At 36.7% G+C, this 26,233-nt stretch overlaps 1 protein-coding gene across 7 annotated transcripts in view; it reads right to left on the bottom strand.

The window, feature by feature from the left end:
• The window catches only part of ITSN2 (intersectin 2), a 135,935-nt gene that overhangs the window by 83,918 nt on the left and 25,784 nt on the right, over window positions 1-26,233 (bottom strand). For 4 of the 7 annotated variants that reach the window (XM_041754058.1, XM_041754056.1, XM_041754063.1 and 1 more), the window contains exons 2-16: window positions 25,537-25,600; window positions 23,267-23,368; window positions 17,759-17,851; window positions 16,019-16,082; window positions 14,665-14,828; window positions 13,151-13,357; window positions 12,932-13,028; window positions 11,769-11,908; window positions 7,510-7,573; window positions 6,830-6,967; window positions 6,292-6,377; window positions 5,355-5,617; window positions 4,339-4,488; window positions 1,717-1,857; window positions 656-743 (exon numbers count right to left, since the gene is read on the bottom strand). In XM_041754058.1, coding sequence (XP_041609992.1) covers window positions 656-743; window positions 1,717-1,857; window positions 4,339-4,488; window positions 5,355-5,617; window positions 6,292-6,377; window positions 6,830-6,967; window positions 7,510-7,573; window positions 11,769-11,908; window positions 12,932-13,028; window positions 13,151-13,357; window positions 14,665-14,828; window positions 16,019-16,082; window positions 17,759-17,851; window positions 23,267-23,368; window positions 25,537-25,567 — 1,828 coding nt within the window. In that variant the 5' untranslated portion in view covers window positions 25,568-25,600. Of the gene's footprint in view, window positions 1-655; window positions 744-1,716; window positions 1,858-4,338; window positions 4,489-5,354; window positions 5,618-6,291; window positions 6,378-6,829; window positions 6,968-7,509; window positions 7,574-11,768; window positions 11,909-12,931; window positions 13,029-13,150; window positions 13,358-14,664; window positions 14,829-16,018; window positions 16,083-17,758; window positions 17,852-23,266; window positions 23,369-25,536; window positions 25,601-26,233 lie in introns of those variants that run through there. The other 3 variants (XM_041754061.1, XM_041754060.1, XM_041754062.1) reach the window with 1 other exon arrangement.

Here is a 26,233-nt window from a genome sequence, read left to right as displayed (position 1 = left end):
TGAAAGATTGATACTCAAAGGAAGACATTTAGGATACTTGGCTTTCTAACATGGTATTTGCAGATTTAATTTTTTTAAATAAACCTTTCTTCTGCTATGTCATTACTGGCATGCTATCCAATTTAGAGATTTTTTTTTAAGATCTTGGTTGAGACCTGGATCAAGAAAAATGTTACATTCACACAAATTACTTGGAATATCTTGTTCCAAAGGTGTCAGAGGGCCAAGGTTATAAAAGTCTTTATATGAATCAGGCAATATGAAATGTCTGGAAAGACATTCCGTTCTGCTTAGGACTAATACTGCTGTACACTATCACCCAGAATCTCACAGGCTTGGTAAAATCTCAATAGTTCTTTACCATTAGTGTAGAGTTTTGCCAAAATGCACTTACAGTCTTGTGTTAGAGTCAAACTTAGATTTAATTGTAGTCTAACATTGATACTTGAAACATATAAATAAAATATTATCAAGATAGGAAGGCAAATCACAATGACTACTTATTTCATTTTTATTTACTTTTTATCACTAAAAAAGCTCTAACATCTGTGATTTTTTTCAAGTTTTTCAAGTTACTTTTAACAAGTAACAGAGTATGACTCATATGATCATTCAGAGAAGGACAAAAGAGGTAAAACAAACCTTAGAGACTTACCAGGTGTGTTACCAAGTTGCATGTTCTTAATTCTTTCATTTAATAATTGCTTCTCAGGTACCAAATAGATAAGCTTATTTTGATAATCCTTATTAAAAAAAAAAGTAGTCTCTGATTAAAAATCTGTCATGCTGAGAATTTTCTGAAAACTTAAAAATATGATTTAATCATTCTAAAAACTTAAGTATAGGAATAATTCATAGCTGTAAACTGCTTACAATTTATGAGTAAATTAGAATGGAATTATGCATAATTTAAAATACAAATATTTAAACATAAATCCATTTATGAACAATTGGAAAGAAAAGGTTTGGTGAAGAAAATCTTTGTTAATGGGGTGTGTCTAGAAGTCTTAAAATTTTCAGTGTACTGCTGGATGTCAGCGGGCACAAGGTGAAAGGTGCCTTTGCTATTTGCACTAGACAGTATTTGTAAGCAAGTCTTGACACTGCAGGATGAATATCAAACAGAAACTTAAAACACAGGAGTAACTAGGGAAGCAGGTTTAAATCAGACAAGAAATGTTATTTGGCCTCTATCTGTACCTGCTGTAACACAGTAAGAAGACTGTTAATTAACTGCCAGTCCATTCAGAAACAGAGATTTGGTGAGAGGACTCTAAAGATGCAGAGTGCTTTCAGAGTCCCTATTCTGCAAACCACAGTAACTGACCTAGACCCTATTGCATAAGTAAAGAAGATTACTAAGTCCCCGAGGGACATACACATTCAACACTCTCACCATAACTGTGAAGGAATAACATTAAGTCAAAATTTCCTGAAAGTAGTAGCAATAAACAATGTATATCTATACATTTATTAAAGACTTGAAAACCAAAGTGATAAACATCCATTATGTACAAATATTAAGCAGAATTTAATGTAGATGTAGAGTAGCATATGAGTTTCCTGGTATTATATACAAGATGGTGTATATTTACATCCTTCTAGGATTGAAGCCTATCAAAGAGGTTCATCACCCCAAAAGCGAAAACTATTCTATTAGTAAAAATTATTAACAACTGCTCATGTTTATGGACAATTCAGTAGTAAAGGACTAACCTGAAGTTCTTGTTGGAGTTGCTTGATTTCCATAATTTCCAGGTCACACTGCTTATCCAGAACTTCCAGCTCAGTCTTTTGAGTTTGTTTTCGGAGTCGGACATCTTGAAGTCTGCCTGAGATCTGCTGATGTTTGCCATTCTATAGGAAGAGCATATAAATATACAGTAACATAAAATGCTAATAAGAAGAGCTCTTATCAGGAGAATCATATTCTTATTTAAACTTTTAAATGTTATTTATCATTTATACTCAGTCTAGATAAAAATGTAAAACTAGGTACGGGGTACTTGGCTGCCTCAGTCTGTAGAGCATGTGACTCTTAATCTGGGGGTCATTCAACCCCACATTGGGCATGGAGCCTACCTAAAAACAAATAAATAAATAAAACTAGGTAGAATGTGTTCTAAAGAGTTGTATCTGTTAACTCCAGTTATTATTAGCAGGAAATGTACCATTCTCACAGCCTAAAAGCCCAGATGTTAAGATGAGCAAGCATAAACATAGCACACTGAATTTTTTCTGAATTCAACAATTAGGCATTAATTTATAGTACTAAAATAAAGACAGCCTCAAAGAATAATGAGAAATAAACATCTACATGTGACTTTTAGCATTACCTTCTCTAAACTTCTGTTTCTACCCATGTTTTCATCTAATTTCCTCTAATTAAACAGGGTCCAGGAGGGCCTTTTTGGCCACAATTTTTTTTAAAATTTTTTTAAATTTTTATTTATTTATGATAGTCACAGAGAGAGAGAGAGAGAGAGAGAGAGAGAGAGAGAGGCAGAGACATAGGCAGAGGGAGAAGCAGGCTCCATGCACCGGGAGCCTGATGTGGGATTCAATCCTGGGTCTCCAAGATCACGCCCTGGGCCAAAGGCAGGCGCTAAACCGCTGCACCACCCAGGGATCCCTTTGGCCACAATTCTATTCTCCTACATCAAATATTCCTTTTCTTTTCTTCTGAGAAGTAGGTGAAAAAAAAAAAAAACAAACCCAGCAGAGATTCTTAATGGAGGCTAAGGAGAAGGGTAAAGTGTTATGGGCTGAAGTGTATTCCCCCCAAATTTATTATGTTGAAGTCCTAATCCCCAGGACTTCAGAATGTGACTGTATTTGGAGACAGGTCTTTTTTTTTTTTTTTTTTTTTAATAAATTTACTTTTTATTGGTGTTCAATTTGCCAACATATAGAATAACACCCAGTGCTCATCCCATCAAGTGCCCCCCTCAGTGCCCGTCACCCAGTCACCCCCACCCCTCAGCCACCTCCCCTTCCACCACCCCTGGTTCATTTCCCAGAGTTAGGAGTCTCTCATGTTCGAGACAGGTCTTTAAAGAGATCATAGGTTAAATATGGTTATATGGATGGGCCCTAATATAATCTGATTTATGACATAAGAAACTGTGGACACGGGATCCCTGGGTGGCGCAGCGGTTTGGCGCCTGCCTTTGGCCCAGGGCGCGATCCTGGAGACCCAGGATCGAATCCCACGTGGGGCTCCCAGTACATGGAGCCTGCTTCTCCCTCTGCCTGTGTCTCTGCCTTTCTCTCTCTCTCTCTCTGTGACTATCATAAATAAATTAAAAAAAAATTAAAAAAAAAAAAAAGAAAAGAAAATGTGGACACAAAACAGACACCAGAGATGCACAGGCAGAGGAGAGGCCATGTGAGGTCACAGCAAGAAGGCAGCCATCTGTGAGGGAAGGAAAGGGGTCTCAGAAGTAACCAAGCCTGCTGACATCTTGATCTTGGATTCCAGCCTCCAAAATTATGAGAAAATTAATTTCTGTTGTATTTTGTTATGGCAGAATACAGCAGTCTAGCAAAATACCAGTCTGTGGTATTTTGTTATGGCAGCTCTAGCAGACTAATACAGCAAGGAAAGGAGGAGAAATGAAGCTTAAAAATCACTGATAATTAAAGTTTTTACTGAAAAGTATATTTTATATTTGAGAAATACATGCTAAAAGGAATATGCTATGTTCACCCTCAAGTTCATGTGACTATCTTCAGCATGTATAGGCTCTAGACCTTCCAGACTGCACATTAATCTATGCTACTGCTTGGTATGTAATCCAGGTTCTTGGGGGAAAAAAAACCTAAATCTTAAGGTTCCCTCCTATACTTTTAAGGACAAATATAGTCAAAATAATGGTTTAGACAGAAATCTAAGTAGCTACACAAAGAAGTAAACGATTTTTAGTACTATAGCATGAATAAGAATTGTGATATGCTTTTATATCCATTTGAAGGCATAAAATAGTACCTTTCTGACTGTAAATGTAATTTTTAAAAATTTTAATTTCAAGTCATCAACCAAATAAAATGTTAGACTCCAATTAAAGAAGAACTAAGCTTGGCTCTACAACATGGCTATACATGGTGGCTCACTCCATTAAGCATCTGCCTTCAGCTCAGGTCTTGATCCCAGGACCCTGAGAGTCCCACATAGTCAGGGTCCCTGGTGAGTCCACCTCTCCCTCTCCTCTGCCCATCCCCCCACCTTGTGCTTGCTTGCTCTCTTTCACAAATAAATCTTAAAAAAAAAAAAAAAGACATTTTCAACAGGTAACTCCAGCATCATTCAGAGAAATTTCACTTAAACTTTAGCCATACCAGTGCTTCCAGCTCAAGATGAAGACTCTTCTTTTTAGAGTTTAACCTGACAATTTCTTCCTGTTCTCTATTCCTTTGATTGAGAAGCTCCTGTCGACGAATCCTCTCCCATTCTAAACGACGTTGTCTTTCAAGTTCCTGTTTTGCTGCCTGAAAATAATGAATAATATTTTTAACTTAATAATTTTGCATCATTCAAAAACTGATAGGATGACCAAGATAAAGGTGAGGCAGCCTTTAGCACTTAGTGGGCTTTAGCCTAAGGGTCTCTGAGCAAACCCAGTTTTATCAGTGGGCCTAACCTACAGACTTCCACAAAAGCAACATTACCCGTCAGACTTTTTGATTGTTTCATGGGACCATCCTCTTGTTTGTAGTTAACTTTTATCTTAAACAAAAGGACAATTCCAGAAATAAAAATGTTAATAGGAACTGTTGTACCTTTATTCTGGTGTCAGAGAAGAAACACCTTCTACTGACATTACTTCAGTGTCATTATGATTTACTGTGCTCCATCCCAAGCCCCTTAAAACAAAGCCAATTCTTCTGGGGACACCACACAACAGCATTTATCCCAAGGACCTGTGCAAGCTCACCCTTGTGCTTCCCTTCCAGACCTTCGGCCCCACGGTCTCAGCTTTCTGCTGCTCTAATTCTGTGGCTTCTTACTCTGGATCCAAAGCTTCCTTTCATTCATGATCTGCCTGGAGGGACTCCTTCCTCTGGCTCACTAACCTCAGCTCTTTGCTCATCTCAGCTTTGCAATCAGTACTCCTCTGAGTGACATATAATTTGCAGGCATGCCTTTGCTACCCGTTACCAACCCTAAAAACCTTTCACAAGCAAGGGCCCTCCTCCTCTCAGCAAGGGAAGGAAGGTTCAGAGTTGGAGAGGGTAAGAATGAATGATGCAGAGAAAGAGGCACAAGAAAAATACCCATTATTAAATCAAATGGAGTGGAGCCACTTATTAAATATAATCATTTTCTTAGGAAACAAAAATAACTTAAAAATAACCTCTCGTCTTTCTATCTCTTTTCTCCTTTCTTCCTCCCGCTGTCTCTCCAATTCCCTTTGCTTCTCCAAGCGTTTTTCTAATTCGAGTTGTTTCTTCCATTCTTGCTCCTGTAATTCTCTCTGTTTTCGCTCCCACTCTTCCTTTTCTTTCTGGGCTTTACGTTCTGCCTCCCTCTGCTGCTGCTCCATCAAGGCTTGGCGCCGCTTCTCCAGTTCCACATTCCCTCGCTCGTAGTTGGCCTTCCGCTTGTCCTCGAAAGTAACTAAATAAAGTATATTGTAAGCACTCTCACATGAAGAGCCCAAGAACGTGGATTCCAGTTTCAACACACTCATGCCTTGTGATCATTTGAGTGCTGTTTCTCTCTGGATAGTTCTTCTAAGGACAATTTTAACTCAAATGTAAATAGTATTTACTTTCATTTTTGGAAAACAAATTTCTAAGTTTGAATCCATCTGAGAGAGAAAAATAATTTTACTATTCCTGCCACTTTTTTCTCAGCATTTTCTTCAAGGACAAACAAAGCTATATGGCTATGTACTTGTTTTATTTGATATATTTCATTAACATCTTAATACTTCAAAATATCTACCCATGTGCTTCTTCAATCAATATTTAAACTTTCATTTACAGCTGAAGATTTCATCACAAAGCTTGCTATAGTGATTTTTCTTAAGTGGGATAAACATTTTAATTAAGTTGTCTAATATACACATTCTTGCCAAATACATACACTATCTCTTCTTCCTAAATACACTTCTCATTTTTAACTATCTTAATTTTATTGATGTCAAAATCCAACCCAACTTATTGAATAATTTTCTCTTATAGCATATAAAATATTAAGAATGTGAAAATTCTAAATACTCATTTACATCTTACAGTAAAATTTAAGAGAACCCACCACAGATACACAACTTAGACACTCCATGTTACCTGGTAATTTTTTCTGAGGTTCTTCTTCTTGCATTTTCTGATATGAAGGCAGAGTTCCATTAATAGAATCAATCTGCTTTCCTCCTCTAAGAAAAGCAGACAACAAATTTAAAAACATGCAGTCTGGGAATTTCTAGACTGTATATACAGCTAGACTACCAATGACTTGAGCCATTTAATATTTAGAATGCAGTATTAAAGACATTTAGAATGCAAGAAGGTCTAAAGTCACAGTGTACAGCAGGATATGGACTATCTAGCTAGAGAGATTTAGATTTCCATTGCCATTTACTGATTATTGGCCATGAGCATGTCTGCTCTTAATCTCTGTAGTTGTCAGTTTCTTTATCTATAATGTGGTGGAAACACACCTATTTTTATTCCTTCCTGGTTGTAACTCACTAAATACCAAAATCAAATGGATTGTAAATATTTAACTTCTCACTCAACTAGAGCAGAGGCCTTAGGAGATCACAATGTAGTAATCATGGCTGCCCAGGAATCAAAACCATGCCTCTTCATCTCAAGAAATGCCCACCTGAAAGACGGAGGGACAAGCTCAGGAGGTAACGTCAGTGGCAATGGCTGTCCAGCTTTGGCCATGTCAGTGAGGTGCATTGCAAGGATGAATTCTTCAGCTTTCAGCTGTCCGTCCCCATCAATATCAGCCAGAGTCCTAAAGCAAATGTGAACGCTCACAGCTTATAAACAAAGTCTACTTAAAGTATTTTCAAAAGTTTAATATTTAATTTTAAAATGAGAATAATGATAGTAAAACAGTTGGGTTAATATATTTTAGTAAAATGTAAGTATATAGGGAAAAGAGTTTATTTTTACCCTTTATTGTCCTCTCACCCAAGGGTGGGGAGAAACTTTGAAACAGAAAAGGAAAGATTCCTTCTGAAAAGGTGGCTTGTCTCCATTTCATGGATAATTCACCTTTCAAATCACATTTAGCTCTAAATAACAAATGAGATATTCTCTAACTTTCCATAGGTGCCATTATGAAAAGGCAAACTAGTTTTACTTGCAAAATAATTAAATGCCACATTGTCAAGAATAACAATTTGTACAGTTTTACTGGCTTTCAAGGTTGCATTAACCTTCAAATGGCTGCTTTTATGGAACATCTTTGAGTCACAAACTTTTACAGAAATAGTATTTTTCTTACAACAAAGGATATATAGTTAAAAATCATGAATTAGTGGACAAACTCACCAAATAGTAGCTAGCTGAGTTTGAGAAAGATTTGACTGAAGAAGGGCATTTCTAGCTTGAAAACCTGATTGAGTGGGGAAAACCAGAAAAGAAAGAAAGAAACAAAATTATTTAGCCTCTTTAAAGTTATACAAACCCAAATAACTGTATTCTATAAAATAATACTGCTGCTGTCCTGGGAACTTTTAACATCAAAAAGGTTTTACCAAAGAGGTGCTGACCATTCAGCAGTAACCAAAACACAGTCTATGCCCAAAGAAATTTAAAATCAAGAATTGGTAACTCAAGCATTCCCCCATGTCGTTTCAGAAAATAACAGTACACACCACTGACCAACACGGAGGACCATGTGCTGCCACAGAAAGTACTGGAGGCTGAGCTCTCTGGCCTCCTCGTTCTCCCTGTGTACCTTGAAGCATCGCTTTCTTAGCATCTTCTGACTTTCTGATCTCTCTATGATCTATCCTCTGTCTCTACTCTCCCTCTTCCAAATGACCTGTAAATGCTGGCATTCCCCAAGGCTCTGTCCTGGGCACTCTGTTCTCTTTGTGTGTTCACATTTCTATCTGTGACTTTAAATAGCACGTAGATAATTCACAAATGTACACCCTACCTCAAACCTTTGCTCTGGTTTAGACATCTATATCCAACTAAAAAAACTTCTGAAGTATTTTACAGGCATCTCAAACCGAGTATGTACAAAATGACTCTCTCAATCCCCATTCACACCCTTCTTCCTAATCTTCACCCAAACAATTTACCTTCAGCCTTCCCCTCTCTCTGAGTGGCATCACTGCTTCTCCAGTGGCTCAAGCCAGAAAGCAGAAAGTCACCCTTGATCCCTCTGTCTCATGTACACCCATATCCAACATCACGTTCTATAATCCAACATCACTGCATGTCTCGGTCCTTCTCCCCCTGTAAGTCCCAATTTAATGCCACCTTCTCAGAAATGCCTTTTCTGTCCATCCTATGATCCAACATACCTTCTGCTTGTTTCCTTCACAGCTCTCATCACAATCTGTAATGTAATATTTAGCTTCCTGTTTACCTGTTTATTGTATGTTTCCACTATCCTACTAAGTTCTATGGAGACAAAAGCCTTGACTCCCTTATTTACTAACATACTGTACACCCAGTCCCAGGTACACACATGCCTAATAAATATTTGCTAAAGTGATGAATAATGTTGTAATCCTAAATTCTCTAAGGTGCAGTGGGGAGTTATGGGATAGGGTCTGAGAATAAGAACAGCATTCACTGAATGCTTACCATATGTAATAAACTGTTCCAACTTCTTTTCTCCCCCTCAGTAATCAAAAGTATGTTTGACAGGCTTCTTTACCTGCATTTTCATGTCAGGATAATGGTCACACAGAAAATTCCATGAATTCATTTAGAACAGAAAGTCTGATTCATAGGAGCATTCACATCTGGTGGGCAAGAATGTGACTTTCTGATCATGATAAATAACATGACTTCTCTAGGGAAGGTGTCCTAGTCAGTGAAGCAGGTATCTCACCTCCCACTCCCCAGTGATGACTGAGCCATGGGTACTGGAAGAGTCAGACCCTACTCAGGGTTTTGCCTGAGTCAAGGACCACCCTGCACAGAAAAAGAGTACATCCACCCACTCTTCCTCAGCAATAGCTCCCACTACAGAGCCAGCTTGAACGTTGCTAACCCATCGTTTCACTGGGCTTTGAACGTGAGGTCTGGGTAATCAAAACTATTTATACTATATGAAACAAACACAGATACACCAGAAATTATAACGTGCAATTGGATGTTTATATTATATAACTTAAAAATCTTTTTCAGTCTTTAAAAAAAAGAAACCCTGGTCATTTGACAGAAATCACATATGGAAAAAACACAGGAAATAGCTTCTACCATCTCCCAAATAATTATTCCTTAGATCTCACATAAGTGAAATTTGAGATCTTTATGTTAAAAGGAGGACTCTTCTAATAAAAAGAAATGGAAGGTTATTTCAAACTGAAAAAAAAAAGTCTAATAACTAATGTCTCAGCTTTTGGTCAAAAACAACTGAAAGTAGATCCCTTAGCATTAGGCAACAGAGTAAACAAGAGGAAGGAAGGTAGGAAGGTAAATGATTAAAAACCTACTGGTGGAAGGCTAAAATATGTGCAAGTGTAAATAATACAAAGGGCTACAGAGAGCCATCAGGGTCCTCTACTACAAAAAGCTCACATGAACTTCTACACTGTTGGTCTACCACCAATCCTTTGGATATCTTATTTCCTATGCCTATAATGCTAGTCTCTCCTTCTCTCCCTAGTGGACTACTCATCCTACACGGTCCAGCTCAGATGTCTTCTCTTCTGTGAAATTCTCTCATATCCTCAGCATTGGTCACTTTCTCATCTATATTAATCACAGCATTTTTATTATTACTTTTAAGGATTTTAATTTATTAAAATTAAAAGAATGAGTGAGCAAGTGAGCAGGGAGGAAAGGAGATGGACAGTCAGACTCGCTGCTGAGCGTGGAGCTCAATGCAGGGCTTGATCTCACAATCCTAAGATCATGACCTGAGCTGAAATCAGGAGTCAGACGCTTAACCGACTTAGCCCCCCAGGTGTCCCAATCACAGCACTTTTAAACCACTAATCAAAGACTATGATTATGTGATCTAAATACTATGGACTCCTCAAAGATATGGACCATATCTTCCCAACTCCAGTGCATCACAGAGTGCCCAAAAGATATGTGGCTCAGAAACTACGAGTCAATGAATTAATCTAAATAAATCACAAGAGTTTAGTGGGAAGGGAAGAGGAAGAAAATTAAATCACCAAATGCTTTGAAACTATGTTCCACGACTTTATCTTCACACCTCCTCCAGGAGAGGGAACTACTATCCTGAATTTTGTGTGCATAATTCTCTTGTCTTTCTTTTTCTTCCTTCAATTTCTAGTGACTTTGATATATATGACCTCAGAGGCAAACAGGGTGGGCTAAGTGTATCGAAAGGAGCAGTCCAACCCAAGGCCCAATCACCCCCTACTTTGCTTTTTTATTTTTTTTTCACAGTTATATACCTTTAAAGAAAACACTGTGTATTTTTGCTTGTCCAATCAATTCCAAAGCCTTCTTGCTCCCCTGCCCCAATGCACAACTACAGACCCCATACTCCTAATTCCATAGACTACTTTTCAAACTCTCCAAACATGCTGTGTACTTTTTGCTCTTAAGAGTTCTTCTGTCACCCTCAAATGCTCTCAGCTTCAATCTCTATCTGTCCAAACTCTAACTCTTCCTTCCATGATGGAGCTTAAATGCTCTCTTCCTACATTTTTGTCTGATCCTTTTACTATTAGCATCTCCCATTTTATGTTCTCTAGAACTTTAAAGCTCTATTATTTTAAAACACTTATTTTTTTTTTAATTTTTTTTAATTTTTATTTATTTATGATAGTCACAGAGAGAGAGAGAGAGAGAGAGAGAGGCAGAGACACAGGCAGAGGGAGAAGCGGCTCCATGCACCGGGAGCCCGATGTGGGATTCGATCCCGGGTCTCCAGGATTGCGCCCTGGTCCAAAGGCAGGCGCCAAACCGCTGCGCCACCCAGGGATCCCTAAAACACTTATTTTATTACTCTGTCTAAACTGCAAATTACTTGTTGAGTGACGAGAGAGGGTGAAAGTTAGAAGGTAGGAATTCTACTTGCCTATTATCCTCTGTTTATATCCCCTTCACTTTCCTTAATTAGAAAAGTTTGGATAATGTTCTAGCATGGACTCCAATGTTCTGTAAGGACCTAAGGTTGAGTCTTATGGGCACATCTGGGTTGGAACATTAAAGGGCAGGCAATGCTCATGGGGGTTTTAGTAAGGGCAAGTACAGAAAGACTCAATGAGGAAGAGTACTGCAGGGAAAAAGCTGAGGGCTAAGAGCCACATGCTGGTCCTTGTCATGGGAAGTTCTCCTTTTACCACACTGGAGAGTGAGGCTTAATCTTCTCAAAACAGAGGTCTTTTTTTCCAAAAAGTTGGCTGTCTACCTGTGTGCTCATCTTCACTGTAAGAACTTTGAAGAAATCAATGAGGTTGTATCTCATTTTGAACTCTCACACAACTTAAAATATTTGTATTTATCAAATGGCTGCTAAATTTTTTGGATGTTAAAATTTTAGGTGAACTACAGAGTACAAACTCAACTAAATGTTCTTTAGTAGAAATTCATATAAAAAAACTTTAACTCTCTCATATTCTTAAACACTGCATATCACTTACCTGAGAGGTACCCACTCATGCTTTTGTCAAGACTATTAAATTTTTGCCGATATTTTAATCTTGAAGGCTGAGGAACTGCCCACTCTAAGGTCCCAGTCTTGGGCGAGTTCCCAGATAGTGAAGCAGTTGAGGACGTTGAACTGTAACAAAATTAATTTAAAATCTTTATGTTACTAAATAAAATACATTTTGTTAAACCTTATAAGGCAGAGACATTAAGAATTGTACCTTCTATAGTACAACAGTAATTGCTTTTGTGCTTGATATTTTAAAAATTTAAATAATTTAACCTCATTCTTAGGAAAACAAGTACCATACAAAGTACAGAACATTATGCCAGGCTGAGTACTGTGCTAGGGCCTTTACAAATACTATTTCTAATCCTCATGACAATCTCAAAAGGTATTACTGTCCCCACCTTCTCGATGGGCAAACTATGGCTCAGTGATGTTATGAAAAACAAGGTCAGGGGATCCCTGGGTGGCTCAGCGATTTAGCGCCTGCCTTTGGCCCAGGGCGCGATCCTGGAGTCCCAGGATCGAGTCCCCCATCGGGCTCCCTATGTGGAGCCTGCTTCTCCCTCTGCCTGTGTCTCTGCCTCTCTCTGTCTATCATGAATAAATAAATAAAATCTTTGCTCAAGAAAAAAGGAATAATATACCATGTTTATGAGACTTTGAGAAACATAGAGTATATAATTTGGGGGCAAAAACTTGACTAATTAAAAAGATAGCAGAAGGGACGCCTGGGTGGCTCAGCGGTTGAGCATCTGCCTTTGGCTTGGGGCGTGATCCCAGAGTTTTGGGATCGAGTCCTGCATTGGGCTCTCTGCATGGAGCCTGCTTCTCCTCCCTCTTCCTATGTCTTTGCCTCTGTGTGTCTCTCATGAATAAATAAATAAAAACCTTAAAAAAAAAAAAAAAAGACAGCAGAACGTTTTTAGTTTATGTGAAACATTTTTTCAAACATTTGCTGATTCTAAAAATAAAAAATTATTTTCTATTAGTTATAAGTAGTAAATTTACCTTAAGCACTTTTACATTTGGGCATTATAAAGTAAAACCTGGATAAGCTCAGAGCTTCCAAAAAAAAAAAAAAAGAAATCTTTTGTTAAATACTCCTTATTGAAAGCATAAAAAGTTGTAGGTTTTAAGCCTTCATACCTACTAGATCCTAAATCAATCAGAGACTGGGCTTTCTGTAAACTAGCACCGCCGAGTCCTCCCATCATGAGACTGTAAGATGACGTATGAGGCAATGCTAAGAAAAGAAAGAAATGAAGAAAAAGGTTAACACTAAATAATATCACAAGGTATAAAATCTGTATCAACCAGGACACAACAGTTCTTTCTCCAACAGTTTCTGACTCATTAGCTACTTACTTGAAGAAGAGTAAGGAATGGATAAAGGCTGAATGAGGCCAGGAGTTCCATTTGGTAGTGATGATGTGCTAACAGAAGGCACTAGGGGAGCCGGCATCATTACGGGAGGAAGGGTGGTCCCTGAAGTCGCAGAGGATAAGGGGGTTGTCATAGGTGCAACTGGAGGCAATGAGTGAGGAATGGACAGATTGGGCATGCTTCCCATTCCTAGACACAAAACAGAACACATTTCCCAGTGCTAGCAATTGACTATAAAACACATGCCAGAAAACAAACTGACAGTACAAGTGAGCACATCCAGGTTTATAGAGACACTATGGACAGTCTTAGTTAAAAAAGTTCACTAAAGCAGCTTTGACTTAGCAGTGAGGGAGGTACACCATTGCTTTTAATATCAATATTCTGACCTATGTGAACTACGGGAATGCCTACTAAGGAGTTAAAGACTCTCTTCTAGCACCATGATGAAAACTAAGCAGGCTTTTCCACTTAAATGTTAGTATTCTCAAAGAAAGACTGTATCACCTGATTAAATGTAGGATTTTGTGTAAGGATAATAAATATAGTCCTGTTGAGTTACTCAACACATATACATACACATATTCCCCCAATGTCCCCTCCCCCCAAAAGATATTCCAGTTACTAGATACTTTAGTAGACCCATTTATGCATATGCATTATTTTTAAGAAGTATGCCACATATTTCACTTTTCTTATAAGTAACACATCCATGGATTTAAGAACAATTCTTTAAAAGGAATAAAATGATGACTTTTATTCATTTACTAACTGCAGATTACTAGGTACACTAATAAGTATGGTTGTCACACAATGATCTGGTATTTATCTCTAGAGCTCACTGTAAGAATTCAGTATTTTAAGATGTAACATCTGGAATGAAAGAACAAGCTTCAGATACACAGAGATACCTAGTTGAATGTTCCATTCCGATGAGTGTTTCTCATATATAATTAATAAGAAATTGGCTAATCAAAATTAACAGAAAACGGATTTTCTCTGATGAATATGGTAAATTAAGGAGCACAAAGTCTGCAACTTTTAGCCCTAAACTTAGCTGGGTAATTAACCTTTAAATTAGAAAAATTTCTACTTAGGAATAATTTTAAATTACTTCCCAACTTAAATCATTTCAAGTGAGTTTAAAATTGTTCACATTTTTTTCTGTTATTCATACAGAGTAGAGAGGAAACTAAGAATAGTATTTAAGATCAGCTCTAACTAGGGAGGATCATATAATTTATCATCCAACTGGGAATTATGAAAGAGAACACTAACCAGACTTGAGGCCAGGACAACAGGCATAAATCAGAACTGTCCCTGGAAAACTGGGACACAAGGACACCCCTGCTATGACAGTCAGTTTCATATCTTATCTCAGACATGAGAACTAACTTGGAGTCTGAGAATTATTGTTTTAGGCTAACAAACCCTTTTTTAATCCCTAAATATTATGTCTAGGAATCAAGTTTAACTGTCATTTAATAAATACCTACCAAAACGAGCAGAAATTAAAGGAGAGAACATAGGAGGTTGTTTCATAATAGGAGGGAGGACTACGGGCAACTGTTGGCCTTGCAGCTTTAGTTTGATGAGTTTCATTGCTATGGAGAACTCCTGCTGATCCATCTTCCCATCCTTGTTCAGGTCTGATAAAGCCCTAGAAGGACCATGAGGTGGGTAGATTGGTATGTAAGGTTAGTATTTTTGAGGATAATAAAATAGAAAAAAATGACACAGCATTCACACACAGATCAATACTTAATAAGCACATATATATAAATAAGCAAAGTTAAAACCTGTACATTTAGAAATACTGACCAAAGATAGCATCTAATGAAATATTGCCAGTCTACATGGAATCCATGTGTAGAGAAGCTATGAGACCTTTGGAATAATACCTCCAGTGTGGACAGAAACTATTCAAGAGTATAATCATTCTAAATTTAATTTATTAATTTGCTCAAATATTTACTGGAAGTTTGTTATGTGTCCAGTACTCTGCCAGGTATGGGAATATTCCAAGTGGAAAGAAATATGGGGTAGGGGTTGATATCTATTATAAATGCATTAAAAAACAAAACCCTAGATAATATGAAGAACAATTTTGATTAAGGTAGAAGCAGGAAAAGGGAGAGCTAATTTTGGGCTTACAGATGATGAAAGAGATAAATAACTACAAAGTAACAGAAAGAAGATTTTGAGAGTCTGCCAAATTATAAAGAAACATTTTTCAACGGTGATGCTTCCATTTTTCCTTAAAAATTCAAAGGACATTAAAAATTTGTCCAATACAGGAGCATATGGGTGGCTCAGTTGGTAAGCATCTGCCTTCAGCTCAGGTCATGAGCCTAGGGTGCTGGGATGGAGCGCCCAGAGTCTGCTTTCTCCCTCTGCCCCTCCCTCTCTGCACACTCCACCCCCTCGCTACTGATCTGTTTGCTCACTCAAATAAGTATAATCTAAAAAAAAAAATTGTCCAATAGAACAAAATCTCAATTATTTTTAGTCATTTACTCAGTAAAATTTATTTTCCTAAAAGCTTGAAGAAATACTTAGCAAGAGCAAACTATGAGTAAAAATAACTTTATATTAACACTGTATCAAAAACAAAAACAGGGATGTCTGGATGGCTTAGCGTTTGAGTGTCTGCCTTCAGCTCAGGGCGTGATCCCAGGATCTAGGATCGAGTCCCATATCAGGCTCCCTGAAGAAAGCCTGCTTCTCCCTCTGCCTGTCTCCCTGCCTCTCTCTGTCTCTCATGAATAAATAAATAAAACCTTTAAAGAAAAACAAAACAAAACCAGACTATCAGAAATTTAAGTTCATCTAGAAAAGAGAATACTTTACCATATTTCAGCTAAAACAGGAGCCGGCAGGCCTGACTGTAAGAAAAAGGTACGGGCTTGATCCCCTGAAGGTAATAAAAGCAAAAGTCAAGTAGCACATTAGTAGACAGAATTCCTCCAATGCCTGTGAATAATAATAATGGGCAATATAATAACGCTATTGATTTGTCATTTTAATTTCAGTCACTAAAGAACAGAAATACACAAAATTATTTATGTTACATTAATAAGATTGAGCAGTTTTAAAACAAAAAAGCCACAAATTAAGTGATATGCATTAATCAATGATGAAAGACTACATTATTCATCTTAGGTTTCCTATAATAACTGCGGTATTATTTGATAATATTTCCATTTAATAAAATTTATAATAAAAAACACTATTCCCTAGAAGAGTTCTAAAATAAAAAAATACCAGATGTTGGGAAGGTTAGTCCCCCATGGGTCTCTCACAATCCTCTATGTCCTGCTGTGTGTGCCAAGAATGAAAGACCCTAACTGCTCTCTACCTGAGCGGTTTCTCAGAGTTGGGTTTGCAGTGAGCATTCTTGAGGCATGATTAGGTAATGTTTCTCCCTGGGCCAAAAAACAAGCCTGCTTGCTAAAAATGGTGGGTTCCCTCAGGCTCAGTGTTCCTGTCCTATAAAACACCCGCTGCATGTTTAACATCCTTTTGGGCTCTCTGCATCACCCCGTGGAACTTAGGGGACACAGAAACCTATAGGAACATGCTGATGCTCATGCTGCTAGCTGTGCCATTTGTAACAAAGTCCTTGGTCTCTGACTCAGGAACCCTGGGTCATGTGCCAAATCCAGGTGACAGCAACAGACTACGTTATTAACTTGCAAGTAGGGTAATCAAATCCCAGCCCTGATACCAGGAAAGGTGGCTATTATTATAGAAGTACAAATCACATTAAACTATAATGGCTAAGAGGATGGATTCTAAAATCAGACTGAAAAGTTTCAAAGCCCAGATCAACACCAACACTCTGAAATACAGACAACAGTAGCTACTTTACAACGTTGTTGCAAGATTAAATGAGATAATGTACTTAAGTACAGCATCTGAAATACAGTGATTTGGTAAATATTAGTCCTTATAGTTACTATTACTGTAAATAAAGCACTCAGGTGCTTTGGCATAGAAAAAAAGTTTAACTGATACAAAAAAATTTGAAAGACACACCAAAATTAATCCTCCTTAGGCTCTGGAGGTCATCTTGCAAAACAAGGGTTAGTGCCAACAATCAACACTTGGGATCACCTCTCAAAAACAGAGGACTAGCATCATAAAAACAGATTGTAGGAAAGAAATTCTAGATTATTTTCAAGGAAATGGGCCTGATGCACACTTCTTCTAGACTTAGTAATACTGACTGTTATACAGGGAACTGGCACAACCTATTAGGATAATATTAATAAATTTGGAAAAAAGTCCCAACGGCCTTAAGAAATAAATTGAAAATGTTCTAGAAAGAATGTTACAGTGGGAAACTGGACAGCATTCTTGGTTATAATTTAGAATTAGGAAAAGATCTTCCATAAGCCAAATCCAAAACAAATTTAGACAGTTCCAGATAAAATAAGAAAGCCACTATTTTTTTTTTTAATTCATGAATTCTGAATGGCAGGAATTTTATCACTTAGTAATACAAATTTGATGGTAATCGAATTAAAACTAATTCTAAGACATTAAATGAAAAGGGACATAACTCACAAATAAAATATAAATACAAACCTGTTATATAACCTCCTGAGGGTTTGAGGTTATCAAATTGCTTGTCATGCTTAGTCCGTTCTTCAGAGGTAATAGCCCACATATTTGGCCCTCCTAAACCATAAGTAAAAGACAAAGAAATTATAGTATACACACACACACACACACACACACACACACACACACACACACACGAGAATGCTCAAAATACTTCTAAAATGTAAATATGATCACAGGTGTCCATTTAGTGACAGTACTCTATCCTGCGTGACACAGAGTAGAGCTCTCATGACCATATATATGGCACAGCCCTGAAGTTCTTTGCTCATTCAACCAATTAACATCTATAGAACAATTACTGTATACCACTCAATAGATACAGGCAATAGGCTAAATTCCAGAAATAAGAAGATTAATAAAATATTATTCCCATCCTCTTTACACAATCAACATAGCTAATAACCATCTATACTTCACTTCTGACTACCTTTTCAGTTTACCCAACTTTCACTAATAAGAAACCAAAAATGTTTAGATACATAAACTCATACATGTTTGCTGTTTATAGTATAAAAATCTGCCCACAGAGTTGTTTCCAAGAGTGACTATCATTGAAAAGTAGGTTCCCACTATACTTTGAAACACTAAGATGGCTCTGATTTAATAAATATTTCTTAGCCTTAAATGAATGGATTACTGAAACATCCTCTTTTAAAGATAAGTTTTAAGATTAAAGTTAAAAATACAGAAACAGATATACTGAAGAAGTAAGTTCCTAAAACACCTACATCTATACGCTTTCTAAATAAATACCACATACAAAGTAGACACCTACTTGGTTTATCAGTGAACAAATTAATCTGTCATGACTCTTGTGACTAGGAGTGTGGATGTAGACTGCTTTACTACCATCGGAATCTGGAAAACTGATGATGACAACAGAAAACAACGACAACAACAAAGGATGACAAAGAAGGAAGCAGCTCACTTTTACTGAGCCTGGACCCTATGTCAGGGACTTTTTATGCCGTAACTCACTGACTCCCCACCACTACCCTGTACATTAGATACTATTATACCCCTGACACAGGTAAGGAAACCAAAACTTATGGTGGTCACCCAACTAATTAGTGGCAGCGCTGAGATTAGAACCCAGGTACTCTGAACTCTGTGCTATATTGTCTCTCAATAATTATGGATAAAATGCTTATGTTCTCTATACCTCAGCTGTCACCTCCAAAAATTAGGAAGATTATATAACTTTACAGGGTTGTTGTGAAGACTGTATGTAATAGATAGTGTATCTACTCTAAAAATAACACTAAATATAATTCTTCATCTATTAGATTGGTAAAATAACAATAGCTAGCATTTAATGTGCCACGTGTTAGGTATTTCTCTAAGAGCTTTATGTGTACTGTTTCTAAACAGTCGCAAGAATTCCATGAGGTAACTATTACTGGTATCATTGTTTTACAGAGGAGGAAACAGAGGCATGGAGAGATTAAATAATTTGCACAAGGTACCAGAGCTGGTAAGTGTTGAAGACAAGATCAGAATCCACAGACTTAACTGAGGATCTTATCTGCCCTGAGGATAATTAAAAAGAAATAGACCTACAAATACATTGTCAGTTGATTTCAACAAAGAGGTCAAGATAATTCAACGGGGAAAGGATAACTCTTCATTGAAACAAGCTGAAAGAGTAGACATGTACATGAACAACAACAAAAACCAAACCACTCAATCCTGCACCACATACAAAAAATTATCTCTAAGTGGATTACAAAATTAAACACAGGAGCCAATCTATAAAACTTCTTGAAGGAAACAAAGAAGAAAATCTTTGTGACTGGATTAGGAAATGATTTTAGGACACAAAACATGCAAATTATTAAAAATTTTTGATAAGCTGGACTTCTTTCTTAAAGACACTGTTAAGAAAGGAAAAGGACATTGGGGCACCTGGGTGGCTCAACTGGTTAAATATCAGACTTGTGATTTCAGTTCAGGCCATGATCTCATGGGTCAGGAAATCAAGCCCCAAATCTGGCTCTGTGCTCAGCAGGGAGTCTGCTTGAGATTCTCTCCCTCCACCCCTGCCCCCATTCATGCTTGTATGTGCACCTGCTTTCTCGCTTTCTCTCTCTAAAATAAATAAATAAATAAATCTTTAAAAAAAAAAAAAAGGAAAAGAAAAAGACAAATTACAGACTGGGAGAAAATATTTGCAAAACATAATAAAGGACATGCATCCAACATATATAAAAACTATTCAACTCATTAATACAATCCCTGCTCCTCCCCCACCCAAAAAAATGGGCAAAAGATTTGAACAGACATATTAAAGATATCCAGATGGCAAATAAGCATGTGACAAGATGTTCAATGTCACTGATCATCAGGGAAATGAGTATTAAAACTAGAGTAACAGGGCCCCTGGGTGGCTCAGTGGTTGAGCGTCTGCCTTTGGCTCAGCTTGTGATCCTGGGGTCCAGGGATCGAGTCCCACATTAGGCTCCACGCAGGGAGCCTACTTTTCCCTTTGCCTACGTCTCTGCCTCTCTCTCTCTCTCATGAATAAATAAACAAAATCTTAAAAAAAAAATAAAACTACAGGTAACATATTACTCCATGCCTACAGAATGTCTAAAGTTTTTCGAAAACTGCTGCAAGGATGCTGAGCAACTCAAACTCTCACATCTACTGGTAGAGAAGAAAACAGAGACAATTTAGAAAAAAGAGTCTGTCTGGCAACTTCTGAAGTTAAATATGCATTTTTCATGCAACCCAGCAATAAACTCATAGGTATTTACCATGAGAAATGAAGACTTTTTTCCAGATAAAAATCTGTCCTTTGATGATTACAGCAGCTTTAGACATTTTGGTTTAGACACCGAAACCTGGATATAACCCATATGTTTTCTACAGATGAATGGTTAAACAACTTGTGGTACACATTTATCCAATGGAATTCTACTCAGTAATGAAATAGAAAGATATATACAAAGACACGGATGAGTTGCAAAAATATTTTGTTAGGTGAAAGAAGCCAGACACAAATAGGTATATGTATTTCACTCATATGACATTTTGGAAAAACTGTAGGGATAGAAATCTGATCAATGGTTGCCAATGGCTAAGGGTGGGGTATAGGGATATGAGGGAACCTTTTGGATAATGGAAATGTTCCATATCATAATTTATATGGCTTTATACATTTGTTAAAACTCATCAAACTATATACTTAAGAAGGATAAATTATACCCCAATAAACCCAACTTAAAAATAAAACAAAATAAAAATATACCATTTAATATATGCCTGCCACATGGAGGCCATTCAATAAATTAGTTTCTTTACTCAACCCAATCCCAGGAAACAATATAATTAAGGAGAAGTCAGAGCATTAAAATCTTTCTCAGGCTCTTCCCCTTCTGGTAAAGGTACCTTGCCAGAAAATACGGAGAGTGAGGCTTTTTTAGTCAGAAACCATAAGACTATTTTAAATCTGGAGAGTCTTGTTAGGAAGGCTTAAGCTGCTCTCACACAACCCCAGAAAGAGTACATCCCCAGGGAGTGGCAAACTGCTTCCTAAGACTGCAGAGGGCTCCATGGCATCCAAAGGACAGTGCATCCGAAGGACAGTGCTTTCTTATGTTCTACTATCACCTTACCTATCCTTAGTTATCTGTCTTAACAGTGGCCAACTATCTGATAAGGTTTCTTGCTTAGTTCCAGCAACCTTGACGCCTTCATAAACATTCCGTCAAAAAACATTTATGGGGCACCATTGCATACAAAGACTAGGGGTAAAAAGATAAATAAAATGTGCTTTAAAGGAACTCACATACTCCTTTAGCCATGACTCAATATTATCATGATGAATGTCACTTATAAAATAAAAATGTCTGAAGCGTAATGACAAGGGATAATTTTTAAGTAATATTTAAATAATCTTTAAATCTGGACACCTCACAAGAATGACAACATTAACACACGAGAAGTTAGGGCACTAAGAATTTTACAGAAAGGAAAAGTTACACAGAAATAAGAAAACTAGGAATACATGTATTTCAAAACCATTTAAAAATAGTTGATCAAGGGCACCTGGGGTGTCTCAGTCAATTAGGAGTCTGACTCTTGATTTTGGCTCAGGCCATCATCTCAGGGTTATGAGATCCGCTGGGCAAGGAGTCTGCTTAAGATTCTCCCTCTCCCTCTGCCCTTCCTCCTATGCCGTCTTCTCCCTTCCTGTCTCCTCCTCTCCCACGAAAATAAATAAATAAATAAATAAATAAATAAATAAATAAATAAATAAATAAATAAATAAATATCTTTAAAAAAAAAAAAAAGTTGATCCAATTCTGGCTTTCTTAGAATACATACTAACAGAACCTTTCCAAGAGTTAACAGTTTATTATTTTGAATGTCCATAAAACATTTCCCAATCTTTCTCTGTATTTATTCATAAGCCTTACAGAAAGTCAGGAAAACCTGTTTTGAGGTTGATGTTTAATATCTCCTTGAAAAATTAACAACCTTTTACATTGTCTAATCACTTTAGAAATGTATTAAAATTCTATCCATTTCCCCCACTCATCACTAAATTGAGAATGTGGTATTTTCACAAAGATTTCTGTTGCTTATTCTCATCTTGTCACCTACTGGCTCTGTCAAAAACGTACTTATGGTCTATGTAGAAGGAAAAAGAGACATTTACAGAATGTCTACTATATGCTAAATCCCATGCAGTAAATAGTGTCATCCCTGTTTTACATATATAGACATACATACACATGTGTATATGTACATACAGGTGTACACACACCCACACACACACACACACACGTTCCACAAGATTAAGTCAACACAGCTGAACAGTAGCACAGCAGTATTCTAACACACAGTTCTGAAGGTACACTATTCAAACATGTTATACCCGGTTTGTATGCTGTGATATTAACTGAAGACTATTTCTGGGTCCAGTTCAAAAAAATAGCCAAATGATATATGTCAACCCAGTACAAACTTAAATCTCTAAAACACAACTAAGAATACTGGTCTAGATAGAACTAAAGCCTTAACTGGGACTTGAATAATAAATGCTTGGGCTATTATAAATGCAGTCTCATACCACATCTGATTCTGCAGATCCAATGTTTAACAATTTCCTAATTACACAGATGAAAAAAACTAGTGAACTCTAAAATTCTGAAAAGGTAATAAAACTCTAAAATGGCATTTTTTTTCCCTCCTAAAGCCATTAACTGTTCTCTCCCTCCCCCTTCTTCTCCCCATTTCCATAGTTTGGATGTAGCCATCGTCATGGGCTTTAGAACTTCTTACTCCTTTAACCAGTTTTCAGTACCCACCCCAGTTTTAAGGCTGGAACAAGCCACAGTACACTACAAACAGGCAGCAGCATGAATCGGAAGTAGCCTCTTGCTTATCACCTGATGACTGAAATATCAGGTTCTCTGTGTTTACAATTTCATTACATTTTTGAAAAGCAGAAAGCAAACCTACCATGATCAAAGAAGACTCTGGCAAGGATGATTCTGCTGGTGCAGAAGACACCAGAATTAGAGTCACGAGTGGTAAAAATATGACGCACTGATCTTTTTTGCTCTGTTGAGGAGATGGGAAGTGAAGCAAAGAGACTAAGAAAAGAATATCTGCTCAATAGAACTTTCTGAGATGATGTAAATGTTCTGTATCTGCATTGTCCAATACAATGGCCACTGGCCACATGTGGCTTTGAGAGTTTGAAATGTGGCTGGCTGTTATGACTCAGAGATTGAATTTATTTTTTATTAATTTAAAGTTAAGTTGAAATCGTCACATGTAGCTAATGGCTACTATATAAGGCAGCACAGCTCTGTGAGAACCAAAGAAATCTAATCCATGGTTAGGCTTGGGATGATGAAATAGACATGGCAAAATGTGAGAAATACATTAGAAGCATTTAGACACACAGCTTGGTCTAGGGCACTTATAGACAAGTTCCAACAGTACTAGGCATTGAAAAGATTTAAACACCATCTATAATTGAGCATTTACTAAGAGTAAACACTATTTTTGAAGGTTTTGTGCTATATGTGAATGCCTCTTCCAATAAGATGTTAAACTCTGAACTGGACCTGAATTAGACATATACAAGATTATCTTTAATCTTCAGCTATATTTTTAAACTAAGTAGGGGGGTACCAAAGTCTACATTTGCTATCAGTTCTTCAGAGGTTTTAAAAAATTACTACTTCTATTTTTTTTTTTACTACCTAGGTTCCTATATATCATTCCTAAAATAATTATCCAACATTTTGTCCAATATTATTCTTTCATAAGTAATGCAGTGAGCTACAAAGTAGATACACAAATGCTAAGGGAATGGAAGAAACAGAATGAAGAAAGACTAGGCCTATACTGCTTGCATTTATGTTCATTTTGTTTGTAAACCTTCTTAACATTTTGTTGAAGTTTGAAACTAAACTATGTGTTTAATGCAAATTCCTTTGCATGGTGCGCAGAAATCCTCAAATTTGGGTAGAGCACATTACTACTACAATTATTACCCTGATTCTAAACTTTTATCACTCATTATGAGGAAAAAACCATTTTTAATTTTTAAAAATAGTCTGCAGCATCTAATAATCTTCATAATCCCACACCATTTCCAGCAATGCTCACACTGAATCTTTAAATAAGAGTTCTGAAAAGGCAAAAAGCAAAACAAAACTCTTATCTCAAGTCCATCCCTATATGACATAGAATTCTAGCACACAGAATTTAGTTTTACACAAATAATTCATTTTCCCAAAACTCCCTTAAATCTCACAAGGTCAATCTTGAGTCTTAACATTTTAGATATACAACATGTATTTTTGTATTAACAATGTGCTTAATTTGGCCCAATGACTGAAAATATATTTTTAAAAACGATGTACTTAATCAAATACTAGATGGTAACATTGAAACAGAATTGCGGTTTGAAAGTGGTAGAATTATTCATGATGCTTCTTTTTCCCTCTAATGTTCTTTAATATTACTGCTTTCAATTTAAATGTTAAGAATGACCAACTAGACTCTCTATTCCTTTCTATTTATAATTGGCTAATGAAATTTACCACATATTTAAGTTCACATCTTAGATTTCTTTAGCAATTAAAAAATATAATGCATTTTCTCAATTAATTCTAAATGACATACACGGTAACTTAATACTTATTAAGGGTACTTAATTTGTATTTGGGAAAAGAATTACAACTAGAATCAGAAAAGATACTTTAAAAATTTTGTTACTGAAGTTACCTCAACACTTTCTTTAAAAATGTTTCCTATTAAACAACTGTGTGTATAGGCATACATAATCCTTTATAAAAGGAAAACTTAATTTTATATGTATATTACTAAATGAATCTTTATTGGCTTAATCAGTTCACAGTCATTCCAAACAATTGAAAATATCTTTAATGTTCTTCACTTACAGCACTCTGCTTTTTGTCCTCCCATTTTATGTATCAAACAAATCCTTTAGGTTATTCATAACTGCTCAAAGGCAAGCAAGCACACATTCTAGATAGTGCAGAATATGCTTATACTGAGTTGCAAGATTTACTGCATAATATTCTAACAGAAGATATATTCAGAGTTTTAAAGTAAACTAACATTTTCAATAAGAATACTTTAAGTTTTGCATTTATAAGCTTAAGGAAAAATATCAAAATGAATATTTTATAACCTCTAGCCAACACCCCCCCATAACCTCTTTAACTTGCCATAAGCACAAAGCGGCTTACCATTCATAGCTGTGGGAAACTGAGCCATCATGGTACTGAATTTTCCTGGCTAGCTCTCAGCCATCTGCAACATAAAAACATTGTGCCATTAATAATACAACAAGGGCAGATCACAGCTTTAGTGCACCAGCTAAGCAGTGGGAATGTCTGTCCCCTTGAGCTCACACTTCCAACAGAAACAATGCAGAGCTTCTGCTGCTGCTGAAGAGGCAGGATTTACATTTGGGGAAGGGTAAGAGACTTAGTCGGGTAATGGTGCTGCCTTTAAAATAGAAAGTTATAAGAAAAACAGGCCCATATTTCATAGCAAATACTGAATAAAGAAACCCTTGGCATGAACCAATTTTGTAGAAATTAACTTGGGAGAGAGGGAGGTTGTTCTAACTAGGCAAGATGTTATTTCAGAGAAATCAACTGTATAAATTAAGTGTATAATAACATGGAAATCCATAGCACTTTTTTCTTTAAAAAAAAAATCCCTAAATGAGAAAAATATCCAAAATAAATGTGGCACAGAGTTCTACAGGCTTATAAAAATTGTCCAGAATTATTAAAATATATGTTTATTTAAACATAAATAAATATGCTGGGCAAGTACCCTGCACTAGGAAGAAAAGCAACTTTGGAAACTAGCAGCTGTGATTTAAATCCCAACTCTGCTATTTTCCTAGCTATGACAATGGGAGAGTTATTTAAC

Source organism: Vulpes lagopus, chromosome 5 (assembly GCF_018345385.1).
Source record: "Vulpes lagopus strain Blue_001 chromosome 5, ASM1834538v1, whole genome shotgun sequence".
Taxonomy (NCBI): Eukaryota; Metazoa; Chordata; class Mammalia; order Carnivora; family Canidae; genus Vulpes; species Vulpes lagopus.
Note: the sequence above shows the minus strand (reverse complement) of the source record. Positions and strands in the feature narration are given on the sequence as shown.